Source organism: Ursus maritimus, unplaced genomic scaffold (genome assembly GCF_017311325.1).
Source record: "Ursus maritimus isolate PB19 unplaced genomic scaffold, ASM1731132v1 scaffold_21, whole genome shotgun sequence".
NCBI lineage: Eukaryota > Metazoa > Chordata > Mammalia > Carnivora > Ursidae > Ursus > Ursus maritimus.
The window spans coordinates 7,694,879-7,714,501 of record NW_024424564.1 but is presented as its reverse complement, the minus strand read 5'-3'; the positions used below and the strand labels follow the sequence as shown (position 1 = coordinate 7,714,501).

The 19,623-nt window shown below is 34.3% G+C and overlaps 1 protein-coding gene across 3 annotated transcripts in view; it reads right to left on the bottom strand.

Annotated features, from left to right (window-relative positions):
• Positions 1 to 19,623, bottom strand: part of LEMD3 (LEM domain containing 3) — a 75,617-nt gene that overhangs the window by 42,858 nt on the left and 13,136 nt on the right. For all 3 annotated transcript variants that reach the window (XR_005836662.1, XR_005836661.1, XM_008684376.2), the window contains exons 2-3: positions 5,483 to 5,520; positions 1,695 to 1,761 (exon numbers count right to left, since the gene is read on the bottom strand). Coding sequence is in view for 1 of the 3 variants with exons in the window: in XM_008684376.2 (XP_008682598.2) it covers positions 1,695 to 1,761; positions 5,483 to 5,520 (105 nt within the window). In the remaining 2 variants the exon portion in view is untranslated. The remainder of the gene's footprint in view (positions 1 to 1,694; positions 1,762 to 5,482; positions 5,521 to 19,623) is intronic.

Here is a 19,623-nt window from a genome sequence, read left to right as displayed (position 1 = left end):
GCTATGATCTGGTTTCTACAAAGAAATACAGTACATCCCAAACCACATTTTCCCTTCCTTATAACTATTTATAAGAAAATCCAAAGCCTTTTCTTTCAGGCTATCTATGGTTATTAGAAATCAATTTCCTTATATTGAGCTTCAATTTTAAGCTCTTCCTGCCCTGTTTCTTTTCAAATGATTTTTAAAAAAAAATTTTTTTAACATGAAAGTGTAATAGTTAAAGTAAACTCCTTGGCAAATTGTTCTATTATAAAAGTAGCCATATTCCTATTTATCGGCCTTGTGCAAGTAGTCGGATTTTAATGGTCATAGTCTTAAAAAAGGAAGAAATACCTATTAAACAAGTAAGTCTTCCAACTTTATGATGCATCCTCCAAGATTCTGTTTCCACAGTTCTATAGCAGAGGATGGCAAACCACAGCCCATAGCCAAATCTGCCCTACCTCAAACATAAATGAAGTTTTACTGGATTTTTTATAAATGAAGTTTTATTGGAACATAGCCATACTCATTCATTTATGTATTATCTATGGCTGCTTTCATGCTGTAACAGCAGAATTTAGTAACCGTGACATGAACAAGTCTAGCACACAAAGCCCAAAAAACTTACTATCTGGTCCCTTCACAGAAAAAAGTTTGCTGACCCCTGCTCTAGAGGAAGGAATCTAGATTTTTAAAAGTACCCCAGATTATGCTAATCCAGCACACTGCATAAAATAATGCTATAGAGACAGCTGTAGAAGCCTGTGGTAGTAACATCAGGTATTCCTAGCCAGAGTATATACTTAACCTATTTCTGGGAACTACAGCATACCAAATAAATGTCATTAGACTGTAGTATATGAATATGAAAGTCAATCAATTAATGTAAAGAAGGCTTTTAGTGATATACACAGAATTATGAGCATTAAAAAACTGACCAGAGTTAAGGACCCTCCCCCTGCAAAAAAACAAAGACTGATATGAGAATGGGGAACTATAAGGATCCTAAAGGCCTCCACTTGACCAAAAAACTTCCATATTTACCTTCTACCAGTGATCTGATTTCTACAAAAAGATCTGCTATATACAAAAGTTAGAAAACTATATTTTTCTTTTCTGTAACTTCTTTAACAAGAAGATAATCCAAAGTCTCTTCTTTTAGCTTACATGTGAAATAAGAATAACTAAAAAAAGCTAAGATAATAAAGCAGATAAGTTGTTGCTACAGCTTATAGATGTTAAAAGACTTACTAAGAGCAGAATATGAAGAAAATGCAAAGAATCAGTAGAAAAAATTCTAGAATATATTTACTTTATCCCAGGAAATGATACCTAATCAACTAGCAAAGGAAAATCTGCACTTTTATATTTAATCTAGGGTTTTAGTTAATTTACTGCTTACCCAATTCAACGAGATACATAAACTTTCAAAATTTTTTTTGTTACTATTAATGCAATGAAGAAATTTGATTGACTTTAGAATTATATAATATATATTTCATCTAATACATACGGGCAGGCAGGAAAATGGCCTTAATTACATAGATCTATAAAAATAAAAACTACTCTGTATAGGTAACAGAAATTTCTAAAGAGAAAATCTGCAAACATAACACAAGACTTGGAAAAACTATTTCTACTGATATAGCATGCTATATATAGAAATTAATTTTCAAAACACTTTTAGACACTATGAATTTTACAATTACCTGCAAGCTGTGCCAACCGATCATGAAGCTTGTATAAAGTGTTCATCATAAGATTTTTCTTACTTTCCTAAAATTAAAAGAAATTATAAAATATCTAATTCAAAAACATGTACCAAATAATCTTATTAAAAAAAACAGTAAATAATTTAAAATCATAAAAGCTACATAATCCAAAGACAAATTCATATTTAAACAATGACTACCATATATTTTTTAAACCCTAATTTAAATCTAAATCATCACTCTAAACATTTTGCTTTCTTGAGGATTGATTGGGAAACTGGCACCAAGGTTAGTGCTCAAAAAAGGTCTTCTGTACAACAAACTCCCACAACCACCAAAGCAATGCTCTCAATCCTCTTTTACACAATGCACACTTACATCTATTGTTCTTATGAGACTTCAAGGCGGCCCTTCATGTTTTGTCTTAATCTGATTCAACCACACAATAAGGGAATGACTATTGACACTTTGATCCTCAACCTCTCCTAGGCCCCCAAAGTGGTCCTGTATAAATTTATGAACCATTAAAGTAAAACATTTAATGAGTATCTAGTAATAGGAGTTAAGAACTATTCTCAGCAAAGCAAGTGGCCCAGTAAACAAGACGGTTCCTGCTCTCAAGGGCAAAAACATACTTAAGTGCTAAAGCTGCAAACAAAGTATAATGTAAATATAAAAGAGAGAGGGAAGGGAAGAGCCATTTATGGGAAAGAGAATATTTGAGTTGGCTTCACAGGAAGAACAGAATTGACTAGCATTCTAGGCAAAAGAAACAGCATGAGCAAAGGCATAAAGGCACTGATTATGTTTCTTACATAATCAGTCACCTACTTTGATTCAGCACACTACCGGAAAAATAGTTTGGAATCAACTGCTAGGAACCAAAACAAAGACTTTGACTTCATTCTAAAAATTCAGGAGCAGGAAAATAAAACACACCTGTGCATCAGGAATAGTACACTGAACATATGAAAGAAAACAAGAGAGGAGTCCATTGCAATGTCTAAGCACCCTGCCAAGTAGCTGAAGGCAATGAGACCCACAATTTCAGAGCAATCACAATTAAGAGGGACCAACGCAAGCAATGGGGAAGTGTAAGTCAAGAGAAGGGATAAGCTTATCACACTATCTGGAATAAATTCATGATTCACTGAGGAGGCTGCATCTTTATTATTTCTGTTCTTCCTGATGTGTCAAACAAAACAGTAATACTGGATAAAAACGACTGGGATATAAAAAGCTGGGAAAGTAACATTTATACGTCTAACGACATGCAACTTCATCCCTTTATTTTCATGCTGTATTTTTAGGGACAGAGAGACAAGTGTACATGTGTTTGTCAATGCAGCTTTACTCACTGATACTAGGAAGAAGAAAACTTATTAAAGGCTCCACTACCCTACCACCAGCGTCCGTGGTTTTATAGGAGATTGCTGATAGGTATCATGGGACATTCCTTCAGCTGACTCCTTGCCTTCCAACGCTTAACTTCCAACCCCCCCAACTCTATCTCAAGCAGATTCTGAATGAAGCCAGCCCTTATCTTTGTGTAAGCTTAAAAATCCAAACTGTAAGCATCAGACATCAAAGGGTAACTGCTGGGGCTGAAAGCCAGGATTCTGAAAGCTATGCATTTGTGATATATGAAACCACAAAAATCATTTTTAATAAATATATTCGATATAATAGGATGAGAAAGAGTTCTAATAGAAAGTATAGTGTGTGGACTCCATACATAAAACCAAGGTAAATCTGATTAAGTTTTGGGATTAAAGAAGCTAAGAGTTTTGAAGTTTATTTCCTCCCTTATCTGTAAAAGAGAGCAATTTCCTTTTCTTTTATATGTCCTGATCATGCCCATTCCTACTCCCCTTTCAAAAACAAAACTAAATCCAAAAATTTGACACCTGTCTCTGTGATTACATCATAGGCCTGGGAATAAACCTCATCTTTTGACTCACAGATATTAACAACGGACTAGATAAGTAGAAAAAATAAAATCTAATCAGATGTAACTGAATCCCATGAGACAATAAACCTACATACTGTTACATTCTCATATAGAGAATTTAAGCACCCAAAAAGCTAAACTATAATTTTTTTCAAAAATTATTTTTTCAATGGCACTTTATGAAAAATGACCACCTATATATTACAAGGCTCTCAAGTGCATGATCAACTAAATTATGATCTAAAAATAGTTTTTATGTAAGATGTTATTAATGTGATCAGTTTTGAGGAAGAAAAAGAAAGGCTTTGGTTCAATTACCTTTAGCACCAATATGCTAAACTAGAAATAAATCTGAAAAACATGTAAATCAAATTTTAAAGTTACATACTTATAGAAACTTATATTGACTTTTAGTTTCATTACAGTCTTCTTCTATTCTGACTGCTTGTCCAACTGTCTCCTAACTTCAGCTTGAAAGGTGTCTCACACTGGCTTTCCTAATCACCCTGAAAACAAGTTTAAAGATCTACAAATAAATCCATACTTAAAAGTAAGCTTTCAAGTAAACTTTCATTAAACAAAAATGATTTTATACTGTAATTTGAAATAGCTACCTTTCAACTGTCTATTTTGGTAAGGTCCAGATTTTCTTTCAGTAAGCCATACCATTTTCTGAAGCAAAGCTCTTGTTCTTGGGTGGATAAAAATCAAACTATAGGGCAACTCTCCCAAATTCTCTCATATGTTGTCACCTTTAAATAGTTCCCTCTTCTATTCTCTGCCAGTTTTCTCAAGGAAATTTTCAACTGTTTGTATTAAGTCTCCATTAAATGATAATAATGGATTTTAAACACTAAGCGTGGTGCCTGGGAGAGAATAATCACTTAATATAAGTGAACTGCCACTACCTATATTACAATTATTACTATTATTTAGAGGTTCAAAACTTCAGTTTCTCCCATGGGGAAAATTATATAGAAGAAAATAAGGTCTTGTATTTCCAATGTGCAATGAGTATATTGTATGGATTTAAATGATGATGCCAATTGCAACATTATACTTAATATCATAATTGATAAAATCAACCTTTTTTAAAACAAGTATCACCACAAAAGAATATTACTAAACACAGTCAATATAAAATCCCACTCTAACAATCTAAAGTAATATTCTAAGGATTTGATTACACATTATTAAATATTCTTTAAGCACAATAAATAATGTTTTATATACAGGTCCATATTACTGTCTATTCCTATAATAAATTACTAACTAATTGTGCATTATAATATAAGCTCAAATACCTTAATCTTTGAAGTGCCTATAATGATGGTAAGTGAAAAATATTTTCAGGTGAGTAAAATTTAGGTTACAATTAGTATTATAGATCCTTTACAAAGAAAAGGAATCATAAATAGGTAGCCTAAGAATCATGTTTCTTTCTAAATCTTTGCCTTCCTGATGGTTGAATAGGCATGCCAATGAACAAAAAATCCAAAGAGACAAGGTGAGGGCAGAGGACAAAAATTGTCAGAATATCCAGCAACTTAAAACAGGCATACCTCTAAAGGTTAAGACCTGATCCCCAGATAACATGCCAATACCATTTCACTTGGCAGTTGACTTTTACCTTAAAGTAATAAACAATTCAGCTCTTAGGAGAAAAATCTGTTTCAGATTTAATTATATTAACATTAAAGAATACTCAAAATAAGAAAATTGTTTCAGCTTAAGAGAATTTTTTAAATTAGCATTTTTTTAGTTGACAGTCATCCTAGTACTTTTACCATATAAAACATGAGACAAAATATCAGTATTACGATCTTCTACTTACTTGTATTTTTCCAAATGTTTCATCAAAGGGGTTTTTTACTATCAAGGAAAGAAAAAAAGAGAACTATTAGCATCATTTGAGAATGAGAATGAGAAACCCCCTAAACAAGCCCTCTGAAATGCCAGCATGTACTCTGCTAAAACTGAATGTGAAAACGTAAACAAAATGTAAACAAACTGATGATAATAAAGGTTAGGGTAGTAATTTTTGAGACTTACTATATTCACCATTCTTAACTTTGAATCTGTGGTTTTCTCTATAGTAACTGAGAGCAGTGCTCTGGTGTCTGAGTGTCTGGGTTCAAGTCCCAGCTCCATCACTCACTAGCAACATGACCATGAACTACCATCTTCTTAGCTACCCTAAGTTGTACTTTCCCTCCTGTAAAGGAAGGATGTTACAACGACACCTACCTTATACAGTTGTTGTGAAGATTAAATGAGATAAACCACATAAAATGCTTGGCTTAGTGTCAAGCACTTAATAAATGTTACCTATTACTGTTACTGACTACATTCCTTCTACCAAACTTGCTTTCTCCTCAAAATATAGATTAAAAGCAGTTACTACTTAAGGAAATCTACAAGATGCTTTTTAAAACTAAATTCTTTCAAAATTCTGACTTCTAATAATAATAAAAAAAACTTCCTACTCATTGCTAACATCTGGAAAAGTGGCAAGAAATAAATATACAGATCAGAGAAGCTAAGAATTGTCTCAATATTAAATAATTTCGTATCGCCAGTATATATTATAAAAAGGATTTAGCATTTTTCCATCCAACTTCCCTACACCCAACTCCCCTAAAAAATATACAAACAAGTTTATGGCTAAACATGTAGTATCTCTCATGGTTATTATTTAGAATCTCCTCCTTATCATCTATTTGAAAATTACATGCAAAAATATTCAGAGCTTTCAGATACCTGGATATCTATAATCCAGGTCACAACAAAGACTAACTGAGCCTACAAAGTAGTTCACACTGACCAGGTTTCTTTTCTGAGGTGCTTTTCTATTTTTATTTGAGAAAACAGGAAGTCCCATAGGAATCAGGAACTGCCTGATTCTAAGAAGTTTCATGTGTGAGACCAGTTTAACAAGGTACAAAAAAAAGCAAGGAAAAATGTATCCTGCGATCATCTAAAGGGATTTGCTAATGGGTTTTCAGACATTTTTCTAAAGTAACAGGGTTTTAATGCTGGAAAAGAAAAATTTTTGAATGACAGAAGATCAAAAAGCACTCAGTAGGGGACTAGGAAGAAGAAAAAATATAGCTTAAAGATTAAATAAAATGTTATGAATCACAACAGGCTTGTACTAAAAAGATACTTTTTAATAACATTAATTTTTATTAATGTAAAATTTGAACAATTTAGAATAAAGCTGTATTTAGTTCAATATATTACAGAAAATGATTTAAATCTACTTAAAATAAACTGGTCACACAACACCAGAAGAACAAGTATTTATTTGCTCTTTATAAAAATAACTTTAAAAAATATTAAAACATGCAATTCTAAAAAACAGGTTTTAATGTCTATGAAGAAAAGCCATGATGGCCTTATCTTTTTGACCGTGAACAAAATCATTTTTTGTCAAGATTATTAAATGGAAAACTAACTCTTCAAGTATCTCCATGAAAGTATTACCATAGATTGTGGGTGTTCTCCCACTAGACTATCCTACTGTGAAATTCTCACAACAGGGACCGTGTGTCACTCATATTTGTGTGCCTGGAGCCAAGCATAGTACTATACATACGGTTAGTGCTCAGAAAGTTCTGGTTGTGATATCTAGGTTAAATCCACCCCTCTTTATTCTACCCTGTGTGTTAACACTGCAGAAGGCTGAGAAGGGTAAGTTCAAAGCAACTGGGAAGGGAAGGGGACAGGATAACAAAGAAAGTTATAGAGCAGAACAATTATTCTGTTGAAAGAATTGCTCTGCCCTTCGTATCCTTCTAGATTTCTGCCTCTTGTCTAATGGGCTGAGATACCTGATAGTGTATATTAAAAGCCAATAATATACTTTCCATCCTACACACCTTATGTCAAAAAAAATTTTCCCCAATTTCCTATGACAACCGCTAGCATTTAACAGAATAACTAATCAGCTATAAAACCACAAAAAAAAGGACACTCATTAAAAAGGATATAATGAAACATGTACGATGAATAACAAAGTCAAAAGGACTTTATTATGAATTACAAAATATCTGAATACATCAAAATGCATAGTGTAGATTCATGGCAATACTGTGCAAATAACTAATTTCATTGTGTGGACTGTACCTAAGCACTTGTCTTCAAAGTCTTTTGTTCATAGTATTACATAGTTTTTTCCCTGTTGATTTGTCTCCTCGTTCAGCATTGCACTTTTTATGCTAAAATATCTTCCATCATTAAGAGAGGTATCAGTTCATAAATACGAGGATGCATATTTGTAAATAAGCTTCGTACTGTGTTGTGAAAGCCTTCTATGCTGTTGTTTCCTCTTGGTGTATTGTCACATATCTGCTGATAGACATTCCAAAGTTTATAGGAAACGTGGGTTCAAAACCCTGCACTACTGTATAGACCATGACGAGGGCTGACTAAGATTTAGATAATATAAAAATGGGACTACTGGGTCAATGGAGAAATGAAACTAAACTGTCAAACCGAACTGTCAACCAGTTATTTATCTTTTATGGCAAAATTACCTTATTATCAAAATGCTTGCAGCAAAGATGCTTATAGTAAAACTACCTAGAACCACAACTGTCACCTATGAAATTAACAGACCTATTAAGTTAACAAATAGCCTTGAGAATAAGTTTTATAAAGGAAACTCTATCTAAAAACAGCAATTCTAAAAAAACAAAAGCCTTCATTTCTAAAAGCAGCATCTTCTTTCTAAAGATTTTATTTTGAGTAGTCTCTACACCCAACGTGGGGCTTTAAACTCATGACCCTGAGATCAAGAGTCTTGTGCTCAACCGAGCCAGCCATGCACCTCTAAAAGCAGCATCCTTATACGTCTAACTTTTCTTCCCCCAAATCACTTCAGTATTTCTAACACCACATGTCAGTATCTTTTATTTCATCCATATTGCCTACAATATTTAATGGAAACCCTCACATTGCCACCCCTTGTGAAAATATTCCTCTCCCTCCCACCCCCCCACCAATTGAGCATTTATAAAGAAGAAACCATATTCCAAAAGCATACCAAGGCAAAAAAAGTGACGCCTCATTTACAAGCCTCTTTTCTAGGCATGGATCTAAGAATAAATTATAGTTCTTATCCCTTACCCTAAAGCAACGATAATGCCACACTGATATTTCAAATTTTCCTCTTCTGTCCCCTAATCAGCACAACCTTGAAGCCGTTTCAGACCTAGTACTGTCCTCCTTTATATCCTACACCCCCCCAACAGCTTCTCTTAACTGTTTTCTTGTTTTCTCAAATCCTCCTGGTTTCACCATTTCTCCTTCAATTTTCTTGTTCAGATTATTTCAAACCTCAAATATACCAAACTTTTCTTTGTAAATGTCCTTAATATTTTGACTTCTCTTCCCTTTAAACTACCCTAATGGCTTTATCGAATTCCTAAAAATGTTTCTTTAATTATACTACTAGAGCCCTCAAAATCGTCAAATGATTTCCCATCAGATTTTGCTTCAAGGAAGTAATTCTAACCTTGTGATACTCTCCTATGTAATTAGACACACCGTCGACTCTCCTTCTCCAAACCTCTCTTCCACATCATTCCAAAAATGTTAATGGTTTTACTTATCCTTTGTTAACATTTTTCATTCTCTTAACATGGAGATCAAATTCATTAACCATTATGAATGCCCAAATAAAAAGGAAAAAAACGAAGTGTATCAACCTATAAATGTACTCACAAATATATGTTTAATGTTGATCAAATAAACTGATATTTTCCTCAGAAAGGCTCCATTTTTGTCACTCAATGGCAGTAAAAAGAATAAAGCCTATGGTGCCCAAAGTTCTTGCACAATTCAAAAAGCTTTTAGAAAGATTTTCATTTAATAATTATTTATTGAGTACTTTGTGCTAGACACTGGAAATGTGACGGTAAATAAAGTTTTAAATACCCTTGCCCTCAAGAAGCTTATGTTAGGAGAGACAATGTACAAATACATTTTAAAAATATATGGTATGGCAAACGGTTCTAAGTGTTTTGGAGGTAAAACAGCAGGAAAGGTGCTTGACATGAGGGAGGAAAGCAGTATTAAATAAGATGGTCAGAGAAGGCCATCCTAAGAAGATTACATTTGAAGAGAAACCTGAAGGAACATAGAGAACAAGCCATGCGGCTACCAGAAAGAAGAGACCAAAAGAACAAGACCAAAAGAACAAGAAATATACAGGCTTTAAAGTGGTAGCATGCTTGCAGTATTGTTCCTGGAAATGTTAACAGAGTGGAGAGGGCAAATAGCAAGAAATGAAGTCAAACCAATAAGACTACTTAAGGGAATCAGTAGGTACAGATAATGTAGGGAACTTGGAGTCTCTCATATATTCCTCTGAGCAAGAAACCTCACAGAATTCATTTTATTCAGCTTATGCTTTAAAAAAGAAAAGCACATATAATAAGGGTTGGAGCCAGTCTCTCAATTAAGTTTAAGAATCCTAAGCATTTAGAAAGTAAATGATCTGCTGTTCATGAGTCGGGAAAACTGAGGAAACAGCACATTCAGGGTGCTTTCCTCCTGCTTTCTCCAGAAAACTGACTCCAATTTCAGTCTTCTGTTTTGAATACTTGAAACTATCATCAATTATAAATCAGTATACAAAATATTCTGCCAGCAGGAACTGAATAGACATTTTTCTAAAGACATCTAAATAACCAACAGGTACATGAATAGGTGCTCAAGATCACTAGTCATCAGGGAAATGCAAATTAAAATCACAGTGAGATATCGCCTCACACCTGTTAGAATGGCCACCTTCAAAAAGATGAGGTAACAAGTATTGGTGAAGGTGCAGAGAGAAAGGAATTCTTATGCACTGTTGGTGGGCTGTAAATTGATGCAGCCACTTTGGAAAACAGTATGGAGGTTGCCAAAAAAATTAAAAATAGAACCATCATATAATCCAGCTAATCCCACTTCTGGGTACGTATAACCAAAGGAAATGAAAACAGGATCTTGAGGAGATATCTGCACTCCCATGTTCAACAGCATTCTTCACAACAGCCAAGATATGGAAACAACCTAACTGTCCGTCAATGGATGAACGGATGAAGAAGATGCACACACACACACACACACACACACACACACAATGGAATAGTACTCAGCCATGAGAAAGAAGGAAATCCTGCCACTTGTGACATGGATGGATCTTCAGGGCATTTATGCTAAGTGAAATCAAGTCTGACAGAGAAAGACAAATACTATATGAATACCATTTATGTGTGGAATCCAAAAAAGCCAAACCCAGAGAAGAGTAGAGTGGTGGCTACCAGGAGCTGGGCAGTGGGGGAAACAGGGAACTACTGGTCAAACGATATAAATTTCCAGTTATAAGATTAACAAGTTCTGGGGATCTAATGCATAGCATGGTGACTATAGCTAGTAATACAGCAAGTTGCTAAGACAATAGATCTTAAATGTTGTCAACACACACAAAAAGTGGTAATTATGTGACAGGATGGAGGTGTTAGCTAATGCTATGCTAGTAATCATTTTTGCAATACATAAATGTATCCAATCAACACACTGTATACCTTAAACTTACACACTGTTATATGTCAATAAAGCCAAAAAAAAGTTCTGCCAGGAAGACACTGAGCCTTCAATCCTTCTGGTCTTCTTCAAGCCTGAATGTTTTTCCTTCTCCTTCATTCTGTCTTCAAGGTCCTGCGTGCGCGTGCAGCTCTGCTACGGTCATGAAGGATGCCTAACCACTGCAGCTCATTGTGACCCGCCCCTTCTCAGAACCCCAATGTATTTACTGTCAGTAGCTCTGCTAACTTATATTATAATTTAACTATTTGTTGTTTGCTTCCTCCCCCAACAAGAATGCAAAATCTCTACCTATCTCCATGCCTTGCAGATATTTGATGCTAAATATATACTGAATGAATAGCAGCCTGAAGGCATACTGCAGTCTCCTAGAGTAACAGTTTCACCAATGCCAGGGGGTGACATAATCCTGATTTCTCTACAACCTTTTCCTTTGAATAAAAAGGAAATTATATTTATTAAACTGTTGGCAGATTCCAGGAATACTGATGCCATGTACTCAGGAGGTAACTTCCACCACTATTTTAAAAGCAGATATTACTTCCATTTTTATGGACAGAAAAACAGATGCATGATGAGGTTAGACTGCTTTCTTGCAGGAAACACAGTTTTAAAAGCTGGGATTTAAACCTACATCTGACTCCAAAGCCTACATTCTTTTCATTATATAAAAAACAACTACAGAAAAGAAAATATTTGTTCTATTAAGAAAATATTTGTTCTATTTAGTTTAAGGAAAGCATTCTTCTCTAGAACTTTCTCTAGATATGGAATTATTAAACTTTAAACTTCTTATGATGTAATCTTCTTATGATGAAAAATGCCCAAAATGAGGATGAGGAAAAGACACTGCTGTTGGAGAATACACTGTTATCTCTTAGATTTGGAAAACTCTTAAAAACCAAGTTCTCTAATTGTAGTCCAGGTAAAGATTTTCCATGACATATCAAAATATAAAGTGATCCATGACCACCACTTTTTTTTTTAAAAAGTCATAATTTTCTGATTTAATACTACATCTAAACAACAATTTGGCTTCATCTTCCAACAAAAGATATTCACAAACATATATCAAGTGCCTACTATGTGCCAGATAGAGATTAGCTAATTGCAGGAGATTAAAAATAAAAATATATAAGCCCTGTCCTCAAGAAGTTCAACCTGGAGAGCAGTAACTGTAGACATGCACTTTCAAAGTCAGTTTCTCATAATTTTAAAACTCTATGACCTTAAGGCTAGGTTTTAGTCTTTGGAAACTTCAAGTCATCTAGGCACAGTTAAATTCAGCTACCTAAATGACCAATTATCTCTGAGTTGTACCTTTTTGTAAACAGACATTCAAGTTCTCAAATCCCATCTTCTAGCTTTAGTGGCTTAAACAGAGCATAATTATATGTGAAGAAATGGGGAGTAGGGGGCAAATGTTTCCAACAGCTGCAGAACACTGCACCTGTGTGTGTGGCAAGCACTTCTGCATTTCACCATCAGCCAGACTGATCTAAAAATGGACAGGGTGAACAAGGCAGCACATTCTTTTGCAACATAGCCCACTGCCCATTTGTTCTCTGAAGTTCTCCAATTGTTTCATAGATCTATTAAATACATAGCCATTCTCAAAGACAGGAACAGTTACGTCAAGTATACTTAATAAATTACTATGAATACTGATATTAAATCAGCAATCAAAACAAAATTTTGACAAAAACTAGCTACTAGTTTGCCTAAGGTAAACTCTTGTACCACCCTTGCTCTACTCATAAATAACCTTTCCATCTTAACCCACCTATCAGGATTTACAGAGTACAGACCTAGATGGGGATAACAAGGGAAGAAAAGGAGGGCAAAACCTCAAAAGCTTCTCCACTTCTCAGATCCTACAGGAATCTCAGCTTTCCACTTGTCCTGTTTTAAGAAAGGAAACAATGTGTGCTGCTTCCAAAAAAGTTATTCTTAACGAATAACAGAACATACACTGTGATTTTATAAAATTAAAGGGGCTTTAAATGTGGATATGATAGTACTAAGAATAAAATAAAAACTGAAATAATGTGTCCAAGAAAATAAAAGATCAAAACTTATAATTAAGTTGACAATAGCCTTATTACTTGGTTCTTATTCTTCATCTCTGTAATGATAAAGAACAATTATGGTCTCTTTCAACCTTATCATCACTTGAAAATCTCACATTTGCTCACCATAAAAATGAAGATTCCAGGGGCAGGGAGGGGGGATAACAGACTGTAATTGAGATTTCTGTCTTTATCCAAGCACCAATTTTGCATTATAATTGTACCCCAAGTTTGGGATCTCTATAACAAAAGCCATAAGAATGACTTCTAACCACAGACTGTTCAACAAGTATTTGTAGAGCATATTCTATAAACCATGTTATGAGAACACAGTGCTTAAGGACTAGTGGAGATAAAAGAGTAGCTATGATATATAATGTAATCAATACAACCTTAGAGTTTAGTATCAAGGGCTTCAGGAATTCAGGAAGGGATAAATAATTTCTCCCTAAAATACTTTTGAGCCTCAAAAACAAATCAAGAGTAATAAAGTGGAATAAACTACTGGAAAATGCAACAATGATGGACCTCAAAAATATGCTGAGTGAAAAAAGCCTCACAAAAGAGTATTCTATGAATCCACTTACATGAAGTTTTAGAACCAAAACTAATCTACGGTGAAAAAATCAGGACAGTGGTAACAGGACTGACAGGGCATGAGGAAACTGTTAGAGGTGAAGGCAATGGTCTATACCTGCAGGGATTTAAGTTGCACAGCTGGATGCATTTGTCAAAATTTATCTGACAGTACGTTAAAGATTGGTACATCTGACTGTATATAAATTTTACCAAAAAAAAAAAAAAAAAAACCCTCACTCTAGTTAACAATATGCATGACATATGTAAAGATTAAGTATCCTAATGTTTTCAACTTACTATGAAGTAAATTTTTTAAAAAGACAGAATGATGGATGGACAGAGTGATGGGTAAGATATATAATAAAGCAAATACAGAAAATGTTAACTGTAGAGTTTAGGTGTGGGTATGTAAGTGTTCACAGCACAATTCTTTCAATTTCCTATTTCAAATTTTTCATTATAAAATGCTGGAGGAGAAAAAGTATTAAAACGATATTCGTTGATGATGCAAAAATTCTATGAGAGAACTGGTAAAAGATCACTTCAATACCCAGAAAACATTAGGTAAAAACCCTAATTTTAAGTAACGTACAAGAAAAAACATTTTCTTTCTTCCAATTCAATCTAAATTCTTAACCAATCAAAAACTTGAAAACTTCCTCTCCCTTTGCAAAAAACTAAAAAAGTTATTGTAATGTAAGTGTGTTTTTGGTTTTGCTTATTTTTCAAATAAGTTTATTTGATACAGTCTCACTTTTCAAAATTTATATAATTTACATTTACAAATAAGATTTTAAGCTATCTTTTTTACTAAATTAATGTCAGAAACTTGGAATACAGAAAAATAGCCATAGGAGCTGGTGTCTAGTAAAAGTAAATGTTTCGTAAATATTCAAAATTATTTCCTAACACGCTTTCTTATTGAGTTGGAGGTAATGCACCGACCAGTGATTTTAAGACTGACTTTATTTACCTAAAATAAATTTACTACTAAATTTGAAAGCTAGATCACTAGCAAATCAAGAAAATATCAAAATATTTCACATTTAAGAGACTTTAATGCTAGTCTGTTCCTTCCCAAAATGAACTCTGATATCTTAATAGAGAATCCATAACTCAATATTTGACAGAATTATCACTTACTTAATCTAATAGCTAAAATTGAAGTTCCCATTTAAAAAAAAAAAAAGTGTAATCCAAGAGAAGACTTTTACACTTAAAGAAAATTCCAAAACTTACTCTAAGACAAAATATAAAGTTAATAATGACTCCCTCCCCACCCCAACACACACACACACACACACACCTCTAAGTCTTAAAGGCTCAGAACTTCATTAGGGAAACAATTAAGCTGCTGTCTCCATCTAATTTTGTCAGCTAAAGACACTCCTGTAGTTTACCAATGTTAGGAGGAAAGGTAGTATAACACATTCAAATAAACACAAAGCAATGCATCTACTTAAATTATAGGAGCTTCATCCTACTATACTGCGCAAGGTCCAAAAGTTTGAGTGATCTGCTTTGTCAGTACTTTCACAGATCTCTTCTTAAAAGCCATTTTTGCACATATGCCAACTAAAGAATTACACTACTGCATGGTGACTAGTGAATAGAAAAATAAAAGCAAGTCAACCCACAAAGGTTAGATAAAAACCTATAAATAATACCAAGCATCTGTGCAACAGATAACTTGGCACCCAAACGAATTTATGCTAAGGCAGTACTGTAATTTATTAAACATGGTGACAGCTCACTGTATTAAGAGATTTTAAACATTAACTGTTACACACCAGAGACTGTCTCTGACACTTCCTCAAGGTTTACACTGCCAAGAATAAAGTGGAAGTGTATTATAACGAGGTCTGTTCTGAAAGAATATTGCTACATGAGAATCTGGAGATCCAAAAGGGATCTGTGATACACTGTACAACCTATCCCCAGTGCAATCCAATAAAGCTACATGCATTTCGCATACAATTAAACACAAGAGGTCTTCTCTTCTACTTAGTAACACTCTCAATCACAACACACTGTGTTTAACACTGTAAATGACCAGAGATAATTAATTTTGTGTCAAAGACAATATGAAGATAAAAAAACTGGAGAGAGAAAAGCTACAGTGCAATGATAAGGAGAATAGTACTAAAAAATATATAAATGATAGTTCTCATTCCATTTTTCTATGGGCGACAAGAAGTATAGCTCTGTTAAAAGGGTATAAACAAAGCAAAGAGATTAAAGTATGATCAAAACATACATATAAACTGAATTTGGAGCTTAAAAGGAAATCCACATCACTGGCTTTATAACCAGTGTGCTTAAAAATTGTATCTTGACTTTTAGCTCTGGAAAAAAACAAACAGAAAGGAAAAGTCACCTGGGAAATAGAGGTATTGAAGTATGTCATCATTAGGTAAAAAAAAAAAGCCACTGGATAAAACGACATGTAAGCAGTTATGACATGTGGTAAACTAGGCTAAATATGACTTTTTTTGTTAGTTATAATATACAGAACTTTAGAATAAAACTCACGCTCCCATATGAACACAGTGGAAAGTACAACATATCAGATCTTCACCTAACATCTAACTTCTTAAATAAAAAGTATCTCTTCACACTGAAAGGCAGTGGGATAAAAGGAAAAAAAAAAAATAACTGGAGCAGGAATGCTACCTCCAACATTTATGACTTGTGATCTTGGGCATTCTAGTAACCTAATGTAAAATAGGATGTTTTGTTACTATGCATAGAGATACTGAGGGAGTGGGAGGAAGATTAATGAATCTTAGCTTTTTTTTCTTTTCTCAATCCTAACATGAAATAAAAAATAAACAGTACTCAGTTTACAAAATATCACAATATGCCACTACTCCATTCTTATATTTGTCTCTGCCCTGGAGCTAGTGGGAAGAAAGGACTGAGTTCTTAGAAAATCTGTGAGTTAGGAAGAGACGAAATGGAAGACCCCAAGGCAAGGCTCCCTGTCAAAAATCCGTATAATGCCTGAATTTTTTACTAATTGCCAAAATTTTCATTTCTCAGAGACAGAATCTAAGTTAACAAAGATCTTGTAATATTTAAAGTACAATCACCCTGAGAAGATTAGACTTTTTACCAGTTGTTAAAAGTTAGCCAGTCATTTGAACATTACAACTGATCCTCTGACATTTACTATGAATGTCTTAAAAACAAATTCTAAAATATAACCAGTATATTTTCCTTACAGCATGCTTTAAAAGCAATGGTTCTCCATTTTTGAAGTAAAAGGACTTCATTTTTATCTAGACATTCAGATCCCCACAATAGTATTTTTAGTATTCACTTACTAAGAAAACATGACAAAATGTTACCATGAATAATTTTTTGTATTCTACCCACAGCAATACTGATATACAGTTGCAAACAATACACAATATGAGAGGAGCAAATCATCTGTTAGGTCCTCAAACCCTCTGTAATAGGTACGGCTCCCAAATGTTCTCAGCCCATAAGTGAAGAACTACTGACATAAATTCTAAATGAGAAATGTAGGCAACCCGACTACTATACATAGAAAGATGAAGGATGATTTAGAGAGGCGGGGCCAAGCTCTGATTCCAAATTGGCTCAATCCTCAGTAAAGATAATCATATTGTCAAATTTTATCTTAAAATCATATCATTTTCATTATCAGAATTCTACAATATTGCAAATTTAATCACACGGTTTTCCCTAACATTTGGCTAAAAGTAGCTGAATTAAGGGAATAAAAGGAGTTGAAATTTGATAAAGGAGAGGGTATGTAAAAGAGGAATGCAATATTGTACAATGGTTAGAGGATGAGCTTTCAAAACATACTGCTAGGGTTAAACCAACAACATAATTCAATTAACTCCCCTCTCTGACCTATAACCTTGGACAAAGTAATTAACCTAATCCTCCATTACAGTCCTCGCTCGTAAAATGTTAAAAATGCTTAAGAAGACTAAATGTTTATACTTGCCAAGCACCCAATAAATGGACTTACTCTTTTATTATAGGGCATTATGCTGAGTGAAATAAGTCACAAAAAGACAAACACTGTATGATCTCACTTACATGTGGAATCTAAAAAAACCAAACTCATAGGTATAAAGAACATACTGGTGGTTGCCAGAGACAGGGATAGGGGTAGGGAGTGTCTGGGTGATTCAGTTGGTTAACTGTCCAACTCTTGATTTCAGCTCAGGTCATGATCTCAGTTCAGGGTTGTGAGATCGAGTGCTGGGTGTGGAGCCAGCCTGCTTAGGATTCTCTCTTCCCGTCTCCCTCTGCCCCTCCCCCCTCACTCCCTCTCTTAAGAAAAAAAAAGGGGGGGGAAGGTGGTCAAAAGGTACAAACTTCCAGTTAAAAGAAGAGTAAGTCCTGGGGATGTAATGTACAGCATGGTGACTACAGTTAACTTCACGGTACTATATATCTGAAAGTTGCCAAGACAGTTCTTAAAACTTCTCATCACAAGAAAAAAAAAACCTACATGTGGCAATGGATGTTAACTAAATTTACTGTGGTAATCATTTTGTAATATATACATATATCAAATCATTACGCTGTACAACTAAAACTAATATATAATGTTATATGTCAATTATCTCTCAATTTAAAAAAAGAAAAAGATGTCAAGTATTGAGCACTTGGATGTTTGGCCAAGATTATAACAAAACCGCAGGAAGCTTAGGCCAGTATAAGAACAAGAATTAAAAGATGAAAAAGTATGACAGATGTTGGAGAGGATGCAGAGAAAGGGGAACCCTCTTACATTGTTGGTGGGAATGCAAGCTGGTGCAGCCACTCTGGAAAACAATATGGAGGTTCCTCAAGAAGGTAAAAATAGAGTACCCTACCACCCAGCAATTGCAGTACTAGGTATTTACCCCAAAGATACAAATGTAGTGATCTGAAGGGGCACATGCACCGCAATGTTCATAGCAGCAATGTCCACAATAGCCAAACTATGGAAAGAGCTCAGATGTTCAGCAACAGATGAATGGATAAAGATGTGGTGTGTGTGTGTATAATATATATATATATATTATACACACACACACACACACACACACACACACACAATGGAATACTACTCAGCCTTCAAAAAAGTTAAACCTTGCCCTTTGCAACGACATGGATGGAACTAGAGGGTATTATGCTAAGCAAAATAAGTCAATCAGAGAAAGAAATTATATGATTTCACTCATACGGGGAATGTAAGAAACAAAACAGAGGATCATAGGGGAAGGGAGGGAAAAATAAAACAAGACAAAATCAGAGAGGGAGACAAACCATAGGAGACTCTTAATCATAGGAAACAAACTAAGGGCTGCTGGAGAGGAGGGGAGGTGGGGTAACTGGGTGATGGTCATTAAGGAGGGCATGTGATGTAATGAGCACTGGGTATTATATAAGACTGATGAATCACTGAACTCTACCTCTGAAACTAATAATACACTACATGTTAATTAACTGAATTAAATTTTTTAAAAAATGAAAAAGTATAAGAAAACGTAAAAACTCAAAAATAAATTTGCTTCCTCATCCAACTCCCACAGAAGATGAGCCACTGCTCTGAGGATCCAAAAGTTAAACCAACGCTGTATCCTGTATCAGTGCTAAAATAGGATACAATTTTAAATAGGCTTCTACGGGCCAGCCTGGGAGCTTACGCTTAAAAAACAGTATAAACATTTCCAAGTTCAAACAACTATCCTACACATGA